The sequence below is a fragment of the Salvelinus fontinalis genome, chromosome 21 (genome assembly GCF_029448725.1).
Source record: "Salvelinus fontinalis isolate EN_2023a chromosome 21, ASM2944872v1, whole genome shotgun sequence".
Lineage (NCBI taxonomy): Eukaryota > Metazoa > Chordata > Actinopteri > Salmoniformes > Salmonidae > Salvelinus > Salvelinus fontinalis.
In genome coordinates, this window is record NC_074685.1 from 18,215,508 (window position 1) to 18,240,441 (window position 24,934).

Here is a 24,934-nt window from a genome sequence, read left to right on the forward strand (position 1 = left end):
ACTGTCTCTCTGACTCCCTTCTCCTGAGCTGAGGTATGTGTATGTAAATGACAAAGAGACTGAGGGATAGCCAAAAGACAAACATCAAGATGAACAAAGCACATAGGAGGAAGTGGAAGTGGAGGCTGTTCTGGGATTGTTCTGGCTCTTCCTTGACCCCTGTGTGGCATAACAATGCAGTCCCATAGCAGGCAGACTGAGAGGAGGGAAGGAACCTGAACAAACACAGTGGAGCAGCTGTGTCAACTAGCAGAGTAGAGAGGCTCACCGTCTCATTCAGCCACACGCAGGAGTCTCCTTCAGATAGGTCTGGTCATATGCTACCAAACATAAATAGTAGAGTAATACAGTATGCAAGCGTTCTGCCCCTGAACAAGGCAGTTAACCCACTGTTCCTAGGCTGTCATTGTAAATAAGAATTTGTTCTTAACTGACTTGCCTAATTAAATAAAGGATTATCTGTGTTTGTGTCAGTCTGTGTCTGTGACCAGACCAGTGTAAGAAATTGTCCATTGTGAGATGGGTTGGAACCAGAGCTCTTCCTAGGTGAATCAGGCATAGCTGTCCTCAGCCTGATCCGTGTGTCACTGTAAATACGAAATCAATTTGACATCTCAGAGTTGTTCAAATTAGTGGGATACATAACTCTCACCTGAATCTTGATACAGACTTTTGTCTTCCAAAGTAGAGCAGAGAGAATTGGAATGGGTTAGACACATACAGATGTTCCCCAGCCATTCACCTCACACAGGAAGGCAGTACTCTGTGTTCACAGCATACTCAACAGCTGTCGCTTTAGCAGCCTAGCATTAGCATCAACAATAACATTAACATCAACCCATACCACACTGCTAGGCTAGCATTAGCATCAACCCATACCATAATGGTAGGCTCCAGCAGGAGTCAATCAACACACTCTTCATACAGATAACCAACACAGTGTAACAAAACTAGCAGAATATCAGATCACTATCCTTTCCACTTCCATATGTTTTCGTATGAAACATTAACCCCCATCAAAATAGATATAATTGTGGTAAAACATAGTATGCTATTGCTTCTAAGCAGTATAGTAAGTTGAAGCAGTATAATCATTCATAGACAGACTGAGGCATTGCCTGATTTTTCTCAGCCTTTATTGTAGGTCATAGGTGTGCCTAGCACAGGATAAGCCTTTTATCCACACAGGAACAATTAGTCTCACTGAGAGGCTGGCTGGCTGTATGTTGTGTCATTGATGTGTATTGGTTTTGTCATGGTTGTGCATTATGTCATCCACTCCTGTAGAATCCTCAACATTGACCCCAACAAACACACAGCTTTCGCTACTCAACACTGAGACTTTCCCCCTTTACCTTCCTATTCTCCCTTGGGGTTTGGCGCCTACGAATGAGTGACCCATTTTCTCTGGATATCAGCATTAGTCCCCAGGGAATGTAACAACCCTGCTCTTGAAGAGAAGGGCAGCCATTTTAGCAGGACACAGCCCTCTCATCTCCCTCTCATCATCAGAACCATACTCTAGTCCTGGAGGGCACACAGCAGGAGGTACATTCACTCTTAATTATCTCAGTTAAAAAGATTAGGATCTTGACTGATTTGGTCCTCTCTGACATTTCGGATGGCTCTTGAAAAGACAAGAAGAGAATAGACACATTTGGTAAAATACTCATATTTGGTTTAATTATGCCCTGTTCATACTTCATTAAGAATACTAAACACAGTTCTAACATGTATGTAATAGTGTGGATACGACACAAATAAAAAACAGAGGAGAATGGATTCTCAGATGTAGATATTGACTACTGCTCTCCCTGGTATGATCCTCAGTAACAGAAGGAGCAGAGTGTCTCAGAGTGCCCTTCCACAGACTTAGCCAATCACAGGCAGCCATGAGTCGACAGTACCTCAGTCAGCACTATGAGGCCAGCCTGCCGTTATGCAACCTCTTGTCTCTCACAGCATCACCACAAAACAGATTCCAGATCAGCTGAGAGACATCTCAGGAGAACTGAACAGGAATAACAAGCAAGCAGCGACTACTCTCATCCCCATCTCAGACTGGGTCAAAGGTTGTGTTGTCAGAGGCTGGCTGCCGGTCATGACCACTCTCTTAGAGCAGGAAATGGATGGATGTGAGTGTGACTCTTTGCTGTAGCCACACCCAGTGTGAAAGGAACAGGGTATTGTGAGAGGAAAAATAATAGACTTCTGATTCTAACAAACACAGACAAGATGAAGACCATGAACAATCCCTCACATAAATATTGTATTCTTAGTATGTTGAGGTAAAGTATTTGTCTGCTAGAATAATCTCTCCTGGTGTCTGGGAGTAAAATTCCATCTATTTCTTAATTTTCCTACAACACAGTGTAATGATAGACTAGAGCAGGGTTGGGCAACATGCAACCCAATTCGATCTAGCCCGGGCGAGGTTTTAGCACAAAAAAAGACATGATAAATCCCCCTGCAGATACATTTCCCTCTATGTTTGAGTTCATTTTCCTCCTTATTTGAAAGCTGTATCTACTGACTGCAGTCAAGTGCAACGTTAAAGCAATTTACAAAATGCCTAGTCTAGTGCTGAAAATGGCAGGCAGTAAAAAATGTCAATGGAGAAGCAAGTGATGCATTGCATTGCCGCAGGCTGCTATGTCCTGGCAAGATCAGTTAAAACAAGGTTTCTCTCTCTGTCGGAAGTCTGAGCAGAATGTGTGCATGCGTAAGTGTCTGGTGTCTGAGTGAGGAGGGCTGTGATAGGTGAAGGAGCTCTGCAATCTCATGAGGTCTGAGGTATGAGGGTTTAATGACTCTGCACATCACCATCTAGATTAAATCCCTTCCCATAATGCAATAATACTACTTTCTACATCACTTCTCCTCCATCACTCGCTCTCCTCCTCTTCCTTCTGTCATTATCCATCTCTCCCAGTGGCAGCCTAATCTGCATTCTGTGATGTTGTTCCTCTCTTTCTTCCGCAGGAATGGCAGTATTGGCCGATGCTACTTGGCCCTGCCACAGCAAGCCTCTTGACGGTCTCTGGTACATTTTTATGTTTCTCTGTTAAGTATGATAATATATTTAATTTGTATGGTGCTTTTCGCTGCAGAGGAATCTCAAATCTAAATACAAGTATGTCTTTGCTGTGTGTGAGTGAGGTCTGCTGGAGAGTTGAGTGGGAGGAAGGAGGAATAGTCCCTGCCAGTGCTGACACAGCAGCAGTGCTTCTTAATCAAGGAAAATGGGATGTAATTATTAATGTTCATTATCAAGACTATTCTAATCTAGCATATAAAGAGGGCTAGTCTGTGTCTAGAAAGTCATTAGAAAATATATTCAATGTTGGGTCTGTCTGTGTGTTTACAGTGGCAGGCTGAGGGCACTGCGTCACACAATGAACCCAGCAAGTGTGTGTGTGAGGCTGGCTAAGTATCCCTGCCAAGGTCAGTGTGTGTGTGTGTGTGTGTGTGTGTGTGTGTGTGTGTGTGTGTGTGTGTGTGTGTGTGTGTGTGTGTGTGTGTGTGTGTGTGTGTGTGTGTGTGTGTGTGTGTGTGTGTGTGTGTGTGTGTGTGTGTGTGTGTGTGTGTGTGTGTGTGTGTGTGTGTGTGTGTGTGTGTGTGCGCATGTGTCCATCCTGGTGTTGGCCTGGGCTGTGCAGCTGATGAATGCTTGGGCTGGGGTAATGAGATGTACAGTAACTCCCTCTCTCCCTATACTGCAGAGCCTGGTCAACCCTGAAGTCCTACATGGTGGTGACCCTCCTTCCTTCCATCCCTCTCCTCTCCCTGCATGGTCATCTCTCTGTCCTTCTGACTAACTTTGGAATCACATCTTAGCAAGCCTCGGAAAACCCAGGCTTCTCACGTTCTGTTGTAGATTTGGAAGATCTTAGCAGCAGTCACAGCCCACATGGGGATGTGGGGTGCTCTTGAACCATTTTATTAACAAACTGAGTGATGTCCACTGCAGACTATTAAAACCACCCAATCAAGCAGCAGGGACAATGAAGTGGGGGAAATACTATGAATCATTGGGTAGGATGCAGTCGCTTGGGTCAGTTGGGCTACTGTGTCTTTATCTGGCATGTGTCACACTGGATTTACAGTCATGATCACACTACTCCTGGTTTCCTCCTCTGCACTGTCCGGCTAGTCTCTTCTCACAGCCCCTGTACTGTCAAGCTACCTACACAAGCCTCATATCACACCCTGTGATATGATCAAGACATGACAGAATTGAGACCACGATGTGTGGCATCCTTCTTGTCTGATCCATATAAAAGTAAAACATAAAAGTCCACTGTATTACATTTGACATTTTAGTAATTTAGCAGATGCTCTTATACAGAGTGACTTAGAGTAGTGAGTGCATACATTTTCATACTGTATGAAGCACAGATGAGACTGGGCACAGACAGCACCCTAGCCCCTGCAATGCCACTGATTCACTATAGTGGCGATAAAAAATAGAGCAAAGAGATGGTTTTATGTTGCAAAATGCTGCTGAAAAAATAAATTATTTTGTTGAATGATAAAAATATAGGCTACTATAGTAAGCATTCTCAATTATTTTTTGAATAAATTCATTTTAAGGGCAGGTAATGGAACTAGAATTGATCCCTCTCATTTCGTTTAGGGGTGTAGGCAGCCTATAAATGAATGTCAAAATTGTTTTTACACATCTATGGACTTTGGCCTTTCATTCCTATCGCTAGCCCTATATTGTAGTCTGCTGCTTTATGGAATTGATGCTCACAGTGGTGAAAGCGGAGGGAGAGAGATAAACGCTATACGCTGCCCATCCCCCTTCAACAGAGGCTGCTACTGCGCGTGCTGCAGAGGGCCCGTGGTGTATCGCGTCTTACTGCGTACGTTCCCGTTGTAAACCAATCTCCTCACCATCAACCCAGTTAAATAGCGCGCAGGTGCTCGATGCATCCCTCCCTGCCTTTATCGACATGGAGAGGTGGGTCATCACACAATGTTTACTTTAGGCTTAATTCTGCAAATGAGGAATTCAATTGTTCGGCTTTTATTTCACACATAGTTATTAATGTATAAATTCAGTACAGTGAAATGCTTAACTCACAGGCCCTACCCTACAACAGTGCATTATTCAATATAAAAAAAAGTATAATTCATGAGAAAAAAAACACACAAAATAACAATAAGTATGAAATAAGAGAAGAAGCTATATACTGTGTCAGTGCCAGTACCTAATGTACAATGTGCAGGGATACTGGACTATTTGAGGTAGATATGCACATGTAGGCAGGGATTAGGCAGGGGCAGATTGACCATCTGGCAATTCTGGGAAATGTCAGATGGGCTGGACCATTTTTTAGTTGTGTGGGCTGATCGAATTTGACACACACAAAAAAATATGTTTTTATATAAAAATAAAACAATGAAAAAGGTGACATGGCTGGCAGCCCATGGTCCTGTTAAAATGATTTAAAAAAAAAAGATTTCTGACAATTTCTCTGTTATACGAATCTACAGTACCTACTACTTTTTATCTACCTATGATATGTTACAAATTCCAATTTGTTGTGGCTAACATGAGCTAGGTAGCAAAAGCTAATGTTAGCTAGGTGGCTAACGTTAGCTAGGCTAGGAGTTAGGGTTAGGCGTTAATGTTATGCTTAGGTTAAGGTTAGGAGTTAGGTAAAATGGTTAAGGTTAGGACAAGGGTTAGCTTAGCATTTTAGCATTTTAGCTAACCCTTGCCCTAACCTTAACCCTTTTACCTAACTCCTAACCTTAACCTAAGCTTAACATGAACCCCTAACTCCTAGCCTAGCTAACGTTAGCCACCTAGCTAACATTAGCTTTTGCCACCTAGCCACCTAGCTCATGTTAGCCACAACAAATTGGAATTTGTAACATATCATAGGTACTGCAAATTCGTAACATAATGTACAAATTGCAATTCGTAACATATCATACGAATTGTAATTCGTAACATATCATATGAAATGGATGATGGACATCCACAAATTGATACATAACATACCAAACGTAACATATCATACTCATTTGAATGGCCCGGATTTCCGTTTACTATGTTACGTCTGCCTCTCTGTCCAGGTTGGTATTTGGGTAGGCTAACCTGATCAATAGGCTATCTCTTGAGAATCAATCTATTGGGTTCGTTTATTGAATATTCTTTGCATATCTAATTGCACTACCATTACTGATAGTAGGCTTGTAGGCTATGCCTACACATCCACAATTACCTCTGGATATAAATCCGTTGCTGTTGATGGCGCCATTATCCGATAAGAACATGTTTAATCTTAAAACAACATACATTTGGTGAGCCTTTAGACCCAGGACAATGCCTCACCCCGTAATAAATGTGGTTTATGTTTAAGATGCGCACACTTGTTTTTGTCTGCAGTTTTCGCTTTGGCTATTTGTTTCAAGTGTATGTGGCGGTTCTAGCTTGTATGGCGCCCTGAGCGAACCGCCTCTTCAGCGCCCGCTTCCACCCGCACCCGAGGGCGCCCCGTGCCTCCCCCGGCAAGATGCCGCCCGCGGTGGGCGGCTACCCATGTCGCCCGTACCTAAATCCGCTATTGGTTTTTGTATTAGTGTATAAATAAATCTCTTTGCCAAAATTCGTCATCTCTCCCATGTCTTATTCGACTACTATTTTTTGAAAGTGTTAAGGATAATAATTCAGCCATAGTTGTTCTGAAATGTTTATTGCTTGCCAACATTTTACTCCCTCCCCTATGTTTCATATAACACACATACATTAATTATTAATTTCTGTTGCCTATCCTGACGTGAAGTTTGTTCTATAGAAAGTATTTGACTCTGTGTGTCACAGAAAGTATTTGACACTAGCCACAAAATTAAGGAAATTAGAAGGGGGGGGTTCTGTCAGGGGGGAGATATTCGACACAACACCTGTTATGTTTTGCGTGATGATTGTGAGGCGTTATACAAATACGACAGTCACAAGACAAGGACTTCAAATAGGCCAATGACAGGTCAAGGGAACTGTAGCCTACTGTTCAGATGGGTTAAATGGAAACTGAAATTTCGACACTGACTAGGTCTATAATCTCTCACATTGCCTTAATATTAACTCCTGCAGAATTGATATTTTCTTGCAGTATAATGATACACCAAACGTAGGCACAGTTTTGACTTGGGAACAGCCGTGGATAAATATTATTTATTTATTTCAGCATCTTGAGAGAATGTGAATGCGTTAGATGGGCTAGCGTCTGGTGCTATCTATAGCAGTATCATAAAAGCAAAGAAGCTATTTCAACCAATAAAATATGCATCCAAGCAGAAACATGTAGTGTCATTTTCAAATCGTTCTATTTCTTTACGACCGGTCAAACTGATGTCATTTGGAAACTTTGCACAGAAAATCTTTCCAGGTTTTTAGGGACTGTATTTTCTCCCCTGAACCTAAAAGTACTTGCTCCGTAAAAGAAGCAGATGTGACAGTGAAAACTTGATTGAAGCATCCATTCTATCGATTTATGACATTATTCTGGTGAGCAGAGGTTTATTTAGTTCAATGACTAAAGAAAAGCTGCATGTCTCTAATTATAGTCAAGTTGACTAACAAATAGCCTACCAAAATGTAGGAAATGATAAGCAGAAACATATCTAAATCAGGCAAAAAAGCGTTACGCCTTCTCTGACTAGCCTGCTGCGCATTTTATATATTAGCGGATTCGGGTCGTGTTCGGCCTCAGATTTTCACTTTACAACATATACTCGGACAGTTGCGGATGGGTTAACAATTGCGTTCCGCTGAACAAACGGCTGACCTGCGCACCACTAGTCCACACATTTTGCCAGCTGATTTGTGATGCTACACTCTTAAAAAAAAGGTTCTGGATTGAACCAAAAAGTGTTCTAAACTTGTTTTGTATATGGCACCCGTAAAAGTTCCATATGGAACCCAATGGTTCCATATGAATCAATTTTGGTTCAGTCAAAAATAACACCTGGGGTTCCTACACAAGGTTTCTATATAGAACCTTTAGTGGTGCAATATGCTATATGAAGCAAGCAATATAACCATGTTTGGTTTTATACAGAACCTTTTTTCCTATGAGTGTACAGAATATTTAGTTTGAACAGTTAGAGAGATGTCTCAAAAGCCCCTACATGCCCATGGCCTACAACATCCATGACCTACAACATCCATGGACTTCAACCTCCATGGTCGACAACCTCCATGGCCTACAACATTCATGGCCTACAACATCCATGGACTTCAACCTCCATGGTCTACAACATCCATGGACTTCAACCTCCATGGCCTACAACATCCATGGACTTCAACCTCCATGGCCTACAACATCCATGGTCTTCAACCTCCATGGTCTACAACATTCATGGCCTACAACATCCATGGCCTACAACATCTATGGCCTACAACATCTATGGCCTACAACATCCATGGTCTTCAACCTCCATGGTCTACAACATCCATGGCCTACAACATCCATGGCCTACAACATCTATGGCCTACAACATCCATGGACTTCAACCTCCATGGCCTACAACCTCCATGGCCTACAACATCCATGGTCTTCAACCTCCATGGCCTACAACATCCATGGCCTACAACATCCATGGCCTACAACATCCATGGTCTTCAATCTCCATGGCCTACAACATCCATGGTCTTCAACATCCATGGCCTACAACGTCCATTGCCTACAACCTCCATGTGATTGGGCAATAGGCCTAGTGACAGCACTGTCTGAAAACAACCATCGATGCTTATTTTGAAACCATACACTGATGCGGGTTCATTAGGCTTCAACTGCTACTTATACTGCGCAAATTATGCTTGTAGATCGTGGGCAAGTAGGCCTATGAGTCAAGGCGCATTGCCTCCTATTATACGCCGATGAAAACACCGTAATATCCGTATTCGGAAAGGTGTGTTAACATACGGAATGCGGATTCAGTTTTTACTGTCTATTTCATTCCTGTCCTCCATGTAGAGGACAGCTCACCCTCCGCCATCACTCTAATACTGCAGACCAAGAATATTATGATGTTTAACCTTCATTTTCTTGTTTGAACCGTTCATGCTGAAGGATGATGTTCTACGCAGCGTATTGCACTGGTGATCCATCATAGGGGTGAGGCATTTCTGAAACACGGGAATCCCATAAACGCTCTAGACGCAGCGCTCCTGGGTGGAGAATATTCATTTACGATCCATCTAATCATCAATGACATGAAATTATGTAATTGTTATCGGTCTACAACGTTCTACTGTGCAGTTAACATTGTGCCTAAATAAAAAAAAATCACTGGCCTGGAATAGCATATGGTTTTAGACGTTGTGTAATGTCACCCTACTGCCGCACAGTTTGTATTTTAATTTCAGATTCGTAGTATGGGCGTATCTGTGTCTTTCTCGACCAAAGCACCTTCTTATGCAGAGTTCAATTTTTCATAGTTGATAATTGGCCGCAGCGCGTTCAGATTATAGGCTATTTAGTCGACATTGTAATGCGCACCAGCATCGCTGTAGCAGAGAAATTGCACATCTATAGGTCCCTGGCTAATGCTATAGCTCCCTGGCCCATGCTATAGGTCCTTGGCTCATGCACATCACCACTCTGTCCGAGAAAAACGCACAGTGCGCCCCATCGATGTGTATCAATGGATGTTCAATCTATATAAAATTGTCAATAGGCTAAATATAATAAGGTATTCTTACTTTCACCAACCACCGCCTTGAGTCCTATGGGTGCCATGATGCTCTTGTGTGTTTGACCGTATTCTCAATCTCTCCCTTTGACTCCTTCTTTCTCCCTCGCAGTATTCCTCTCGTTTCTCTGCTCGACCGAATGTGCACACCTCACATCGCTGCAGAGCTTCGAATGGAGACGTCACAACACTGCTTATCTCTCCACCCCCATATCAGTGGCTACATTAGCCAATTACATTTATAAAAATGTAATTATTATATGTTTTAGTGGAGACCCGTTATTCAGGGCAGGTGGGGCAGAGACACATTTGTTAGCATGTTATTTTTACATTAATAAGTTTGCAAACATATCAGTTTGCAAACAATGTAAAAAATGAAATAATGATTGAGTTTATACAGTCGCATACAAACATGGTCTCTTTTTTAATTTCTTGAGTAAGGCAGCAACAAAATGCAGGTGTTTCAGTCTAGCTCAGTGCTTTTTATGGTGGTGGGGCAGCCAGCAGAAAATACAGTGTAGGGCTTGGTAATGTTCTCTAGTTGCGCAGTGATTGGCTCAGTGTTCTGTCACTCATGGGGACACAATGTCACCTCAAAATCTATGGGGAGAGCTCGAAAATTCAAGCCACTTGGGTGCTGCCATAGAGTTTCATTAGAAGTGCCCATCCAAGAAGGCTCAAGGTCATTGGCCACAGATAAAATGACATCAAACCACGTTATTCTACCGTAGCTTTGATTGGACTGATCATGTCAACATCATACTTTAAAAATCTTAGCTAGCAAGCTAGACAAGCAGTCATCATCATGAATCACGTCGACAATCTACTGGCAAATACTTTTCAAACCTTGTCATATGGAGATTAAATTATATATAAAACGTATCGGTGCTCATTGGCCATAAACATTACACAACAAGTTGGGAATCGCAAATTCAACAATGAGTGGTTTGGAAGGAATCGGTGGCTAACTGCAAGCGTTGCAAAGCAATCACTAGCCTGCTATTCAGTGGAGTGGGTGTGTAGTCCAAGTCTGGGTTTAAGTGTCTATTTTCCAAGCTTAAAAGGATAAACATTCACGTCATGGGCCAGAAAAGGTTGAATGTATTGGCCATGCTATCAATTCAGCATGACTTTGGCGGCATTCAAAACAACTGGAAACTCAGAACCGGGAAATCTCAGACTTCAATGAGTTTAAAACAACTGAAAACTCAGAAAAAAAACTAGCTCCGACTGGGAAAATACATTTTGAACGGTCCACAGTGACCACCGCGCCACCTTCCTGTTCAAGTGAGCACAGCACAACAAGGTGAGTCCAAAAATGTATTGTATGCTGCTGCATAAATTATGTAATATGCCAGGGAGATATGTATACTGTAGCTAAGAAATTAATGCTAAGTGTATGTTGTGTAGTAAGCTGTTAGTAGCCCATGTGCCTCACCCTAATAATTTAGTCCCTTTCCCCTCCATAACTTAGCCTACTGTTCTGACTTGGTGGTGCACATGTAGCCTATAGCCTGTTTTATAGAAATGTAATAATTGAATATTGTAAGACCTTTCATTGTCTGCTTATATGCCCTCTATATTTATCCTACGGTTCTGACTTGGTGTACAAGGAGAATACTGTAAGAACGCCCATGTTCTGAATTCTGTCGCTATACGTTTCAAAAGTGCTGAACAAACATTTGTTTAAGCAAGTCAGCCATATCAGCGAGTTTTTTAAAAAGTCAGTAAATTAGGCTAAATGAACTGTTTCGCTGCCAGTCAATGCTCCGCTGACAGCCAGGTGTAGCAGCGGTAAGGATTCACTCCATGGCGCTGAAAAGAAAGCTCTGCTGTTGGGAGAGCGTTATGTAGGCCCTAACAGTTTGTAGGCACGGTTTGTTTTTTATTTTTTATTTCACCTTTATTTAACCAGGTAGGCTAGTTGAGAACAAGTTCTCATTTGCAACTGCGACCTGGCCAAGATAAAGCATAGCAGTGTGAACAGACAACAACACAGAGTTACACATGGAGTAAACAATAGACAAGTCAATAACATGGTAGAAAAAAGAGAATCTATATACAATGTGTGCAAAAGGCATGAGGTAGGCAATAAATCGAATAATTACAATTTAGCAGATTAACACTGGAGTGATAAATCATCAGATGATCATGTGCAAGAAGAGATACTGGTGTGCAAAAGAGCAGAAAAGTAAATAAATAAAAGCAGTATGGGGGTGAGGTAGGTAAATTGGGTGGGTAGTTTACAGATGGACTATGTACAGCTGCAGCGATCGGTTAGCTGCTCAGATAGCAGATTTTTAAAGTTGTTGAGGGAGATAAAAGTCTCCAACTTCAGAGATTTTTGAAATTCGTTCCAGTCGCAGGCAGCAGAGAACTGGAAGGAAAGGAGTCCAAATGAGGTTTTGGCTTTAGGGATGATCAGTGAGATACACCTGCTGGAGCGCGTGCTACGGGTGGGTGTAGCCATCGTGACCAGTGAACTGAGATAATGCGGCACGTTGCCTAGCATAGCCTTGTAGATGACCTGGAGCCAGTGGGTCTGACGACGAACATGTAGCGAGGGCCAGCCGACTAGGGCATACAGGTCGCAGTGGTGGGTCGTATAAGGTGCTTTAGTAACAAAACGGATGGCACTGTGATAAACTGCATCCAGTTTGCTGGTTAGAGTACTGGAAGCTATTTTGTAGATGACATCGCCAAAGTCGAGGATCGGTAGGATAGTCAGTTTTACTAGGGTAAGTTTGGCGGCGTGAGTGAAGGAGGCTTTGTTCCGGAATAGAAAGCCGACTCTAGATTTGATTTTGGATTGGAGATGTTTGATATGAGTCTGGAAGGAGAGTTTGCAGTCTAGCCAGACACCTAGGTACTTATAGATGTCCACATATTCTAGGTCGGAACCGTCCAGGGTGGTGATGCTAGTCGGGCGTGCGGGTGCAGGCAGCGAACGGTTGAAAAGCATGCATTTGGTTTTACTAGCGTTTAAGAGCAGTTGGAGGCCACGGAAGGAGTGTTGTATGGCATTGAAGCTCGTTTGGAGGTTAGATAGCACAGTGTCCAGGGAAGGGCCGGAAGTATACAGAATGGTGTCGTCTGCGTAGAGGTGGATCAGGGAATCGCCCGCAGCAAGAGCAACATCATTGATGTATACAGAGAAAAGAGTCGTCCCGAGAATTGAACCCTGTGGTACCCCCATAGAGACTGCCAGAGGACCGGACAACATGCCCTCCGATTTGACACACTGAACTCTGTCTGCAAAGTAGTTGGTGAACCAGGCAAGGCAGTCATTAGAAAAACCGAGGCTATTGAGTCTGCCGATAAGAATATGGTGATTGACAGAGTCGAAAGCCTTGGCCAGGTCGATGAAGACGGCTGCACAGTAATGTCTTTTATCGATGGCGGTTATGATATCGTTTAGTACCTTGAGCGTGGCTGAGGTGCACCCGTGACCGGCTCGGAAACCGGATTGCACAGCGGAGAAGGTACGGTGGGATTCGAGATGGTCAGTGATCTGTTTGTTGACTTGGCTTTCGAAGACCTTAGCTAGGCAGGGCAGGATGGATATAGGTCTGTAACAGTTTGGGTCCAGGGTGTCTCCCCCTTTGAAGAGGGGGATAACAGCGGCAGCTTTCCAATCCTTGGGGATCTCAGATGATACGAAGGAGAGGTTGAACAGGCTGGTAATAGGGGGTGCGACAATGGCAGCGGACAGTTTCAGAAATAGGGGGCCCAGATTGTCAAGCCCAGCTGATTTGTATGGGTCCAGGTTTTCCAGCTCTTTCAGAACATCTGCTATCTGGATATGGGTAAAGGAGAAGCTGGGGAGGCTTGGGCGAGTAGCAGCGGGGGGGGCGGGGCTGTTGGCCAAGGTTGGAGTCGCCAGGTGGAAGGCATGGCCAGCCATTGAGAAATGTTTGTTGAAGTTTTCGATTATCACGGACTTATCAGTGGTGACCGTGTTATCTAGCCTCAGTGCAGTGGGCAGCTGGGAGGAGGTGCTCTTGTTTTCCATGGACTTTACAGTATCCCAGAACTTTTTGGAGTTAGAGCTACAGGATGCAAATTTCTGCTTGAAAAAGCTGGCCTTTGCTTTCCTGACTGACTGCGTGTATTGGTTCCTGACTTCCCTGAACAGTTGCATATCACGGGGGCTCTTCGATGCTATTGCAGTTCGCCACAGGATGTTTTTGTGCTGGTCGAGGGCAGTCAGGTCTGGAGTGAACCAAGGGCTATATCTGTTCTTGGTTCTGCATTTTTTGAACGGAGCATGCTTGTCTAATATGGTGAGGAAGTAACTTTTAAAGAATGACCAGGCATCCTCAACTGACGGGATGAGGTCAATATCCTTCCAGGGTACCCGGGCCAGGTCGATTAGAAAGGCCTGCTCGCAGAAGTGTTTCAGGGAGCGTTTGACAGTGATGAGGGGTGGTCGTTTGACCGTGGACCCGTGGCGGATACAGGCAATGAGGCAGTGATCGCTGAGATCTTGATTGAAGACAGCAGAGGTGTATTTGGAGGGCAAGTTGGTCAGGATAATGTCTATTAGGGTGCCCATGTTTACGGATTTAGGGTTGTACCTGGTGGGTTCCTTGATGATTTGTGTGAGATTGAGGGCATCAAGCTTAGATTGTAGGACTGCCGGGGTGTTAAGCATATCCTAGTTTAGGTCACCTAACAGAACAAGCTCTGAAGCTAGATGGGGAGCGATCAATTCACAGATGGTGTCCAGGGCACAGCTGGGAGCTGAGGGGGGTCGGTAGCAGGCGGCAACAGTGAGAGACTTATTTCTGGAGAGATTAATTTTTAAAATTAGAAGTTCGAACTGTTTGGGCATAGACTTGGAAAGTATGACAGAACTTTGCAGGCTATCTCTGCAGTAGATTGCAACTCCTCCCCCTTTGGCAGTTCTATCTTGACGGAAAGTGTTATAGTTGGGTATGGAAATCTCCGAGTTTTTGGTGGCCTTCCTAAGCCAGGATTCAGACACGGCAAGGACATCAGGGATGGCAGAGTGTGCTAAAGCGGTGAGTAAGGCAAACTTGGGGAGGAGGTTTGTCAGTGCAATTAATGCAGGCCTGGGCAAAGGCCGGCCCGGGGTCCGGATGCGGCCCGCGACCTGATTCAGTACGGTCCACGGAATCATGCTCAGATCACATAAAGAATTTACAATAGTAAAGTTTTGAAAAACGTATTTGTTATTCAAATTAAAAGCCCAATGAATGCCAGCCTTTGTGTAATGATTTAACTTCCACCGTTTGTGGGACATTTATTTTGAAGGCACGTATAAATAACAACTGCACGAGGACAGACAGTGACTGACAGGCTGACACATGTCACAGTTACGAAAAATAGTTAGCTAGAAATTGCGCAAAAATTACTTTTTCAAATATTTCAAAGAAAATGAAAGTAGACAATGAATGTAGGGTGTTCCAGCAAGAGTGGACATCAAAATATGTACAGTCTCTATTGAGGTATCAGGGAAAGCTGTGGGCTTAGTCTGCAAAGAGAGCATTGTTGTCTTGAAAGACTACAACTTGTCCCGACATTACCAGACGAAGCATGCAGAGAAATATAGGAATATGTCTTCTGGGCAGAGGGCAAGTGCATCGAAAGAGTTGCTTTCTCAGTTGCAACAGCAGCAAGGACTTTTCACGAAACTGCATTCAGCAAATTACGGAATTACTAAACATAACAAGCCATTCGCTGAGGGCGAATTCATTAAATAATGTTTCATTGACTCTGCAGCAATACTTTGCCCCGACAAGAAACAGCTGTTTAAAAATGTTTCCATGTCAAGACGAACAGTGACATCGTGTCGAGGACACCGCAGAGAATACGGATCAACAGTTGAAAGACAAGGTAAAGGATTTTACCTATTTCTCCTTGGCCCTGGATGAGAGCAGTGATGCATGTGACACGGTACAGTTGTTGATATTCTTACGAGGCATAACCCCAGACTTTGAAATTACAGAGGAGCTTGCTTCAGTGCAGTCAATGAAGAGCACAACCACAGGGAAATATTTATTGGAGGAGGTTAATAAGTGTGTGAGGCAAAATTGGGACTGAGTTTTGAAAAGTTATCCAGTGTGACCACTGATGGGTACCCAAACTTGACAGGAAAAAAACGTTGGCCTTTTGAAAATGATACAAGATCAAGTAGCTGAGCTGAACCCAGATCAGAAAAGTATTTTCCTGCATTGCATTATTCATCAGGAGGTGCTCTGTAAATGTGTTCTGAAAATGAGCCATGTTGTGGATACAGTCACTAAAGTGGTAAACTTCATAAGAGCAAAATCTTTAAACCACAGGCAGTTTGTCTCACTGTTGGAAGAGACATAGTCGGGTCATGGAGATCTCCCCTACCACACAAACTTGAGATTGCTGAGTTTTTGCAAATGAAAGGAACATGTGGACTTCCTTCAACTGCAAGATAAAGAATGGTTGGATGATTTGTCATTCACCGTGGACATCATGGCCTTCATGAATGAACTGAATTCCAAACTACAGGGGAAGGGCCTTTTTGCACATCAGATGTACAGCCTTGTCAAAGCCTTCAAGAGAATATTGCTCCTTCTGACCCGCCAAGTAGAAACCAACAATCTCTCCCACCATCCGACACTACTAGTCTGTTCCTTATCAGATGACCAGCGGGAGCAGTATACATCGCGGCTGTGTGCTTTGAACGGTGAGTTTTCTCGTCGTTTTGAGGATTTCAAAGTGTTGGAAAATGACATGCTGTTGGTTTCCTCTCCTTTCACCTTCAATGTGGATAACCACTGACCTGCAACTTGAACTTATCGATTTTCAGTCTGATGCAGTGATTGGAGAACTATTCAAAACAATGTCACTGACGAGGTTCTATGCATCTCTCAATTAACAAAACTTTCCAAAGTTTAGGAGTCATGCTCAGAAGGTGTATGTACTGTTTGGGTCAACCTATGTATGTGAACAGACATTTTCAGTGATGAAATATAACAAGTCAAGGCACAGATCATCTCTTACTGACTCTCATCTCTCAGCAATCTTGTGCATAGCAACGTCAGAAACTATACCTGACTTCACTGCTCTAGTCAATGCCCATCAGAGACTTCACTCCACACACTGATTGAGTCGTTTAAAATGTAATGTTGAGCTCTATCTTTCTTGTGTTTTTGTGCTACACGTTATCAAGAGTTCTGTCCGTGGTGCTGAATGCACAGTGTACTTTTCTCTCTGTGTAGTTCATTGCATGTTTAATAATGAAAATACCTACCAAAAGGAAAACATTGATGTGGTTTATCTCTGTGCATGTTAAAAAAGTAAAATAAGTAGCATATCTGGACGTGATTTACAGTAGATATATCTGTCAACATAGTCATACACATTATGTATAATCCTGTAATATGATTCTGGCCCGCGATGGCAAAAATATTTTCGAATGTGGCCCTCAATAGAAAATAATTGCCCAGGCCTGAATTTATGTATTCTTTAGTGTTGTGTTGTGGCTTTGTTGGCATGCATGTCACATTTTTTCTTTGAGTTTCCCCCACCAAGATTGACATACTAAAATCGCCACTGATACATTTCCTAATGGATCCTAATCTTTAAGCTACTAAATAATTCCTTATGTAGTTCATCTCTGTCGTTTTTTCTTAATAGGTTTAGGTCATTTTAATTGCCAAATTGCATCTATGTGTTTTGTTGATAGGCCCTATTTGTTGATAGGCCCAACTTTTGATTTTTCGAGTACATTTGTAGTGCAATTATGTTAGTAGCCTATACGAATCACCGACGCGTTATAATAGTCTGTAACGTTTTTTATTTTTTTATTAAAATTAAAATTAGTATTAGAATCTTCAGCCAAAACTGGATGAAAATGGTCCGTGGTGGTCCTTTCACTTTTGCCAATGTTGATGGTCCACACGGGGGCAGTATACCTCCTCGTTTGAGCAGTCTCATCCCCATCCCTAGCTCATCATCCTCTCCCTAAACAGGGCATTTTGTTTCCTGTCAAAGATGACTTTCTTACAAAAACAGTATTCAAACATTTTGACAAAAACTTTACATAATAACATCATCACACATGACATGATAGATGGCTGTATTGTGGCCTACGCTATATTAGTGTTGAAAAACTATTATTATTATTATTCCTGATTATTATTTGACCATGCTTGTCATTTATGAACATTTTGAACATCTTGGCCATGTTCTGTTATAATCTCCACCCGGCACAGCCTGGTTCCTCTCTAGGTTTCTTCCTAGGTTTTGGCCTTTCTAGGGAGTTTTTCCTAGCCACCGTGCTTCTACACCTGCATTGCTTGCTGTTTGGGGTTTTAGGCTGGGTTTCTGTACAGCAGTTCGAGATATTAGCTGATGTACGAAGGGCTATATAAAATACACTTGATTGATTGATTATTAGCCTACATTATTTTGCAAAGGCTAAAAGCAACATTTCCGCACGTCAATAATGAAGTTGAAATTTGGGCCAGATATAATTTCTGTAAATCACAAGAGTACTTGACGCACTCCACAGTCTGGTAATTGTATACCCGGAAGATTCCTTTAAAAGCCACACCCAGGCTGAACACGATGGAGTGATGATTTTGAGAGGGTGTGTCTTGTCAGAATGAACTAATTTAGCCCACTTTCTAACTTTTCATTTGAGTTTTTTCACGATCCAGAAAAGGTACAACAGGACACGCTCTTCCACAACTTTTTGTCGACCCAGATTTTCTGACGAACTTGCGTTTCAAACATTGTATGTGGCGTCGTTTCGGGGAAAGGCGAAGTCATACGCGGTAGGCTCGTGTGTTTTTTCCTCTCCTAGGTTGAGATACTGTCCTTGACATTGGCCAACGCGCCTTTTTGCCCCTTCTCTTGGGGTTTGTTGGTTAACCAGCGGGGCTGTAACGATGGGGGATGTAATTTCCACTCACCTGGACGAAGGCAAGCGGGAGATGATTACCGGTAAGCTCCTCCTTGACTTTCCCTCCAATTTACATATTGAATTGCTGCTTAAGATATTTGCGTAAAATGTGAAGGATACAAGACAATTCATTTAAGAAGATATGGGCTCCTTACCCACTTTTTTCTATTCCCGCACAGGAAACTTACTCGACAGTCAGCATCCCTCGAAAGTTTTAAAATGTATATTGTTGAAATAAATTAGAATTGTACATAATGTCAAGTTGCCTCGCATAAAATTCAGCTGAATTACATTCTAAACGGACAAACTCTCCCTACTTGAATCAAGCCCAGTCTGAAAGACCTTATTTCTCAGAGATGATAATAGTTACAGATTGTTACACAAAATAATGTGATTTACCCAAATATTTTTGGTATCCATTACTGGGAGTTACAGGTTAGGTCACTTAAAAAGAGCCTAATGTTACTCTTTTATCCAAGGACATTACACGTTCTGTTTAAAAGGTGAATTGTCTCTGGAAGCCAAAACAGCCAAATACTCCATCTAAACGTGAATTGATTCTCCATTGTGGTATGGTTCTAGAACCATAAACATCTACTTTCATATCACAAAATAATTTCACAAATGCATAATACACACTGTACTCTGTTTTAACCGTTTTTTTACACAGTTGCAGCCAACAGTTTTTTCAGTGACAACACGTTTGTGGCGTCTGTCTTCCATTTCCACACACAGGTGTACGGCGAAGCAGATAGCTAATTAGCACTCTGTCTTCCGTATGTTTTCCGTAAACAAGCAGTGGTGGAAAAGGTACCCAATTGTCATACTTGAATAAAAGTAAAGATACAGGGCCTCCCAAGTGGCGCAGCGGTCTAAGGTACTGCATCGCAGCGCTTGAGAAGTCACTACAGCCCCGGGTTCGATCCCAGACTGTGTCACAGCCGGCCGTGACCGGGAGACCCTTTAGGCAGCGCACAATTGGGCCAGCGTCGTCTGGGTTTGGCTGGCCGGGACGTCCTTGTCCCATCACGCTCTAGCGACTCCTTGTGGCGTGCGGGGTGGCTGCAAGGTGACTTCAGTGTTTCCTCTGGCACATTGGTGTGGCTGGCTTCCGGGTTAAGCGAACAGTAGGTCAAGAAGCAGCGCGGCTTGGCAGGGTCGTGTTTCGGAGGAGTCATGGCTCTCGACCTTCGACTCTCCCTAGTCCGTACGGGAGTTGCAGCAATGAGACAAGACTGTAACTACCAATAGGTTAACACAAAACTGGGGAGAAAAAGTAAAGTAAAAAAAATACTTTAAAAGAAAATGACTGAAGTAAAAGTGAAAGTTGCCCAGTAAAATACTACTTGAGTTAAAGTCTAAAAGTATTTGGTTACAAATATGTTTTAAAAAGTACATGTAATTGCTAAAATATATTTAAGTATTAAATAGTTAAAAATTACTTATATTAAGCAAACCAGACGGTACTATTTAAATGTATTTTTATTTTTATGGATAGCCACTTCAATACTGAGACATGATTTACAAATGAAAGGTGTTTATTGAGTCCGCCAGATCAGAAGCAGTAGGGAGGACCAGAGATTTTAATGATTATCAAAAGAACAAGTACTTTTGGGTGTCAGGGAAAATGTATGGAGTAAAACGTACATTATTTTCTTTAGGAATGTAGTGAAGTAAAAGTTGTCAAATACCACAAAAAACTACTTAAGAAGTACTTTCAAGTATTTTTATTAAGTACTTTACACCACTGTAAACAAGCGATGTAACATGGAAATATGGCATTGTGGGAACCTTTTATAAAGGTGTGTATCAATTTAACCTTTAAAAAAATATATATAATTGTTTCTTGCTGATATGAAAGATAAGGTCCTTATGCTTCCAAAACCCTACCACAAACTCCCCCATACAGAAGATGCCTTTGTCTAATGACTCATTTGTGTAATGTAATGGAACTGAGAGTCACGATCAAGGGCTACAGGTTAGGTACTGTTTGGTGTATAGGACAGATCATTTTCCACCAACCTTAACTTAGCAATATTTCAAATAGATTTATTTTAATAATGGAGCATTCTCTAAATTCAAATGCACCATCTGCAACTGGACACATACATTTTAGAAGATACATGTTTTGCCGACTCGAGAACAAAAATATTGTCGCCAAGTTAAGCTTGGTCGTAAATGTTCTGTGCTACAACAAACAGTACCTAACCTTTAACTCCCAGTAATGGATACAAAAATATTTGGTTAAATCACATTATCTGGTCTACCAATCTATAGCTAAGATAAAAAACTGCTTTCCCAAGGACAGTCAGCTTGATCATAATGTTTGGGCAGTAGTTTGACCCTGTCCAATTGTTGTTTTTCAAAACGGGGCCGGTATTCGTTTCTACAGGTTCATGGGAGCTATTTCACCATGCAATAAATAATTACAATAGCTGCTTCTGATTATTCCTCTTTCCAAGAAGAGCTGGACAAAGAATATATATTATTTTACATAGGAAGGTACAGCCCTATTTATTTGAGCCGGAATGCACTGAAGAGGAGTTGAGACAGCGAGAAAAATAATTGCGAGACCAGCAAGCAGCAGCAGCGGCTGGATAAGGAGTGCAAATGACAAGCAAGTAAGTTGTTTTGCAGTCGATAGCTACCTAGCAATATAAGCTCTTTTAACATGAGGCAGTGTTGTTCAGTACAATTTTGTGATTGATTCGGCCATAACGGGGCTTGCTAGTACCACTACAAGCCAAGTTTTTGTAGCTAGCTTTGTTTCCTATACCTACAATGTACTGTAGTTGAAGTTATAGCTAGCTAACTAGCCTAGCTAGCTTCAGTGGACCTCATTAGGAGCAAAACTAGGGAAATATTTTGATGGCGAAGAGTAAAGGAATGACTCTGGCTTTATGACTCATATTAGTTTTGGAGTAACTATACTTGTGTGTTGTAGCTAGCTAGCTAATGTGTGTCTGTGAGATTTCAAAGTGTCTCATATTATAAACTTGGTGGTTCGAGCTCTGAAGGCTGACAGACCAGTATCGGACCGTATACCACGGGTATGACAAAACATGTATTTTTGCTGCTGTAATTACATTGGTAACCAGTTTATAATAGCAAAAAGGCACCTCGGGGGTTTGTGGTTCCTGACAAATATACCATGTCTAAGGGCGGTGTCCAGGCACTCGTGCATAAGAAAATCCCTTAGCTGTGGTATGTTGGCCATATAACACACCTCTTCTGGCCTTATTGCTTAATTCTAAATCATGTTGCTACAATAGGAATATAGACAGTACACAGCGATTGCCCACAAATGTCTAATAGAGTTTGTCTTTCTTTCACAGACAATTCCGCTTGGATACAAAGAAGTTGATGACTCTCAAAAAGAGATGTGAAAGGTCCCATAACAACAATCTCCCCTTGTATCAAAGTGACTCCGAACACCTCACTGCACCACCTAAACCCACCATATGCAAGTATTCCCTTTGTAAAACTGTAGTATTTATTATAGGCGTTAGTATATTTTTCTTCTATTGTATATATGTCATATGTTGCCATAACTGTTCCTGCTTACTGCTGTGTAAACTCACCTCGGTCTCCAGAGCAAATAAACTTGTCTTAAACAAACCATGTTTACTTATTTGACAGAATAATCTACTGTTTTATTGAAACATGTTTACTTGCCAACAAATTTTAGTTGAAAGTATCTGTTTTCGCAGTAAGATTATAGCTAGTTTATGCAAATTAATTTAATGAATACCACAATGAGACGATCCAGATGTTGAAGTCCGATGCAGCAGGAATCATCTAGTCACTTGTCTGTACACTTTTTCCACATTTTGTTACATTACAGCATTATTCTAAAATTGATTAAAAAAATATCCATCCTTCTACACACAATACCCCATCATGACAAAGCGAAAACAGGTTTTTAGAAATGTTTTCAAATGTAGTAAAAATTAGAAAACAAACCTTCTTTATATAAATATTCAGACTCTTTGCTATGAGAATCGAAATTAAGCTCAGGTGCATCCTGCTTCCGTTGCGCATCCTTCAGATGTTTCTACAACTTGATTGGAATCCACCTGTGGTAAATTCAATTGATTGGACATGATTTGTTCAAGGCACACACCTGTCTGTCTAAGGTCACATGTTGACAGTTCATGTCAGAGTAAAAACCAAGCCATGAGGTCAAATGAATTGTCTGTAGAGCACCGAGACAGGATTGTGTCGAAGCATAGGTCTGGGGAAGGGTAGCAAAAAATGCCTGCAGCATTGAAGGTCCCCAAGAATACATTGGGCTCCATCATTCTTAAATGGAAGACGTTTGGAACCACCAAGACTCTTACTAGAGCTGGCCACCCGGCCAAACTGAGCAGTTGAGGGAGAAGGGTCTTGGTCGGGGAGATGACAAAGAACACGATTGTCACTCTGACAGAGCTCCAGGGTTCCTCTGTGGAGATGGAAGAACCTTCCAGAAGGACAACCATCTCTGCAGCACTCCCTCAATCAGGCCTTTATGGTAGGTAGAGTGGCCAGACGCAAGGCACTCCTCAGCAGCAGGGACTGAAGGACTAGTCAGGATCGGGGGAAAGATGAACAGAGCAAAGTACAGAGAGCTCCATGATGAAAACCTGCTCCAGAGCGCTCAGGACCTCAGACTGAGGTCGATGGAATTGTCCGTAGAGCTCTGAGACAGGATTGTGTCGAGACAAGGGTAGATCTGGGGAAGTGTACCAAAAAATGTCTGCAGCATTAAAGGTCCCCAAGAACACAGTGGCCTCCATCATTCTAAAATTGAAGTTTGGCCATGCGGACAGCTCTTCCTAGTGTGGAATGAAGAAAAACAAAAAATGTTATTTTTTGAATAGCCAGTGTATTATGAAAGCTGGGGAAATGTTGGTTTAGATAAACAAATGTAGTTTGCTAGCTAGTTGGCTAGGTAACGTCAGCTCGACTTCTTCTTTTCTAATGCGCTGATGTTGGCTGATCGGATGCCTTCTTCTTTGACGTGAAGGGGAAAATCGATGGGATAGCATCACTTTTCAACGTTCGACCTGGCAACACCGTGAGTTGAGACTTCCGATCCGTTTCAAAATCCGTTGTCTGAAAGTGTTGGCCACAAACACAGACCTTTTTATTTCTCCATGGGAGTATTCACATCAACTGGATCCACCTCCACCAGGACGGTACTACATCCTGAAATTATGAATTCTGGATATGGTGGTTGATTTACAACCAGCAAATGTAGAAGGCCCGTTTTCTACCAGTGAAATGCAGAAACCCTCGATTTCCGTGTAGTGAATAAATTCTTGATTTTTATGACATGTTAATAACATATTAATGGGCATATATAGTGAAATAGAGCAGCAGTGAAATGTCCCTTTACATTTTTCATATGTCACATGCACTTAGGCATTGAAGTATCTTTAAAGACTTCGTCATTGGCAGTGTACAAGATAAAGAAAAATTGGTCATCACACAACAGAACACTTATTGGAATGACTAGCTCATGTCGGACTGGTGTGTGAACCCATGTAACGGATGTGAAATGGCTAGCTAGTTAGCGGGTACGCGCTAGTAGCATTTCAATCAGTTACGTCACTTGCTCTGAGACTTAAGTAGTGTTGCCCCTTGCTTTGCAAGGGCCGTGGCCTTTGTGGAGCGATGGGTAACGATGCTTCGTGGGCGACCGTCATTGATGTGTGCAGAGGGTCCCTGGTTCGCGCCCGTGTCGGGGCGAGGGGACGGTTTAAAGTTATACTGTTACACCCACATGGGGCCAATGGGGGTCATGTTTGCTGAGGTGTGTTTCACTGAACCATTTCTCAATTCAGTCATGTAGAATTGATTATATGAGTTTGCTTGGGTGAACTGTGGTCTGATCAGGCTACTCCAGACCTGTATTTTCCATGGCTAGCCACTCTGTCTGGGGTTCCAACCTCAGAATCCAGGATATGTGTGTGTGGTTGTGGCTGGAAACACTGTATGCCGCTTTCCCCCCAGACTCACCCTCACAGGGCTCCAGACTAACATTTTCCCCTGGTGTCCCTAAGTTTTTCAGTTGCACCAGCCCATGATTTGGTCACACAACGCCGTCACATAATATATATATATTTTTATCTTATAAAGTAATTCAGTGCTTTATTAAAAAATGTGATCGTATTCAAGTAATACATTGTTTCATGTTGTGATTCAAGTTAATGTCACATGCATAAGTACAGTGAAATGCCTTTCTTAATCTCGAAACCCAATATTGCGATAATCAATAACTATGTAACACTAGAAAAAAACACAAAAATATGAAGGGAAAGTGGGATACCT

The 24,934-nt window shown here is 42.3% G+C and overlaps 2 protein-coding genes across 3 annotated transcripts in view; one reads left to right on the forward strand and one right to left on the reverse strand.

Annotated features, from left to right (window-relative positions):
* Positions 1–9,884, reverse strand: part of LOC129818351 (syntaxin-binding protein 1) — a 44,630-nt gene extending 34,746 nt beyond the window's left edge. Inside the window, exon 1 of one of the 2 annotated variants that reach the window (XM_055874159.1) lies at positions 9,722–9,883. In XM_055874159.1, coding sequence (XP_055730134.1) covers positions 9,722–9,758 — 37 coding nt within the window. In that variant the 5' untranslated portion in view covers positions 9,759–9,883. Of the gene's footprint in view, positions 1–9,721 lie in introns of both variants that reach the window. The other variant, XM_055874158.1, reaches the window with a different exon arrangement.
* An 8,389-nt stretch (positions 9,885–18,273) lies between these two features.
* The window catches only part of niban2a (niban apoptosis regulator 2a), a 46,469-nt gene continuing 39,808 nt past the window's right edge, over positions 18,274–24,934 (forward strand). The window contains 1 exon segment of the mRNA XM_055874162.1: positions 18,274–18,660. Coding sequence (XP_055730137.1) covers positions 18,606–18,660 — 55 coding nt within the window. The 5' untranslated portion in view covers positions 18,274–18,605.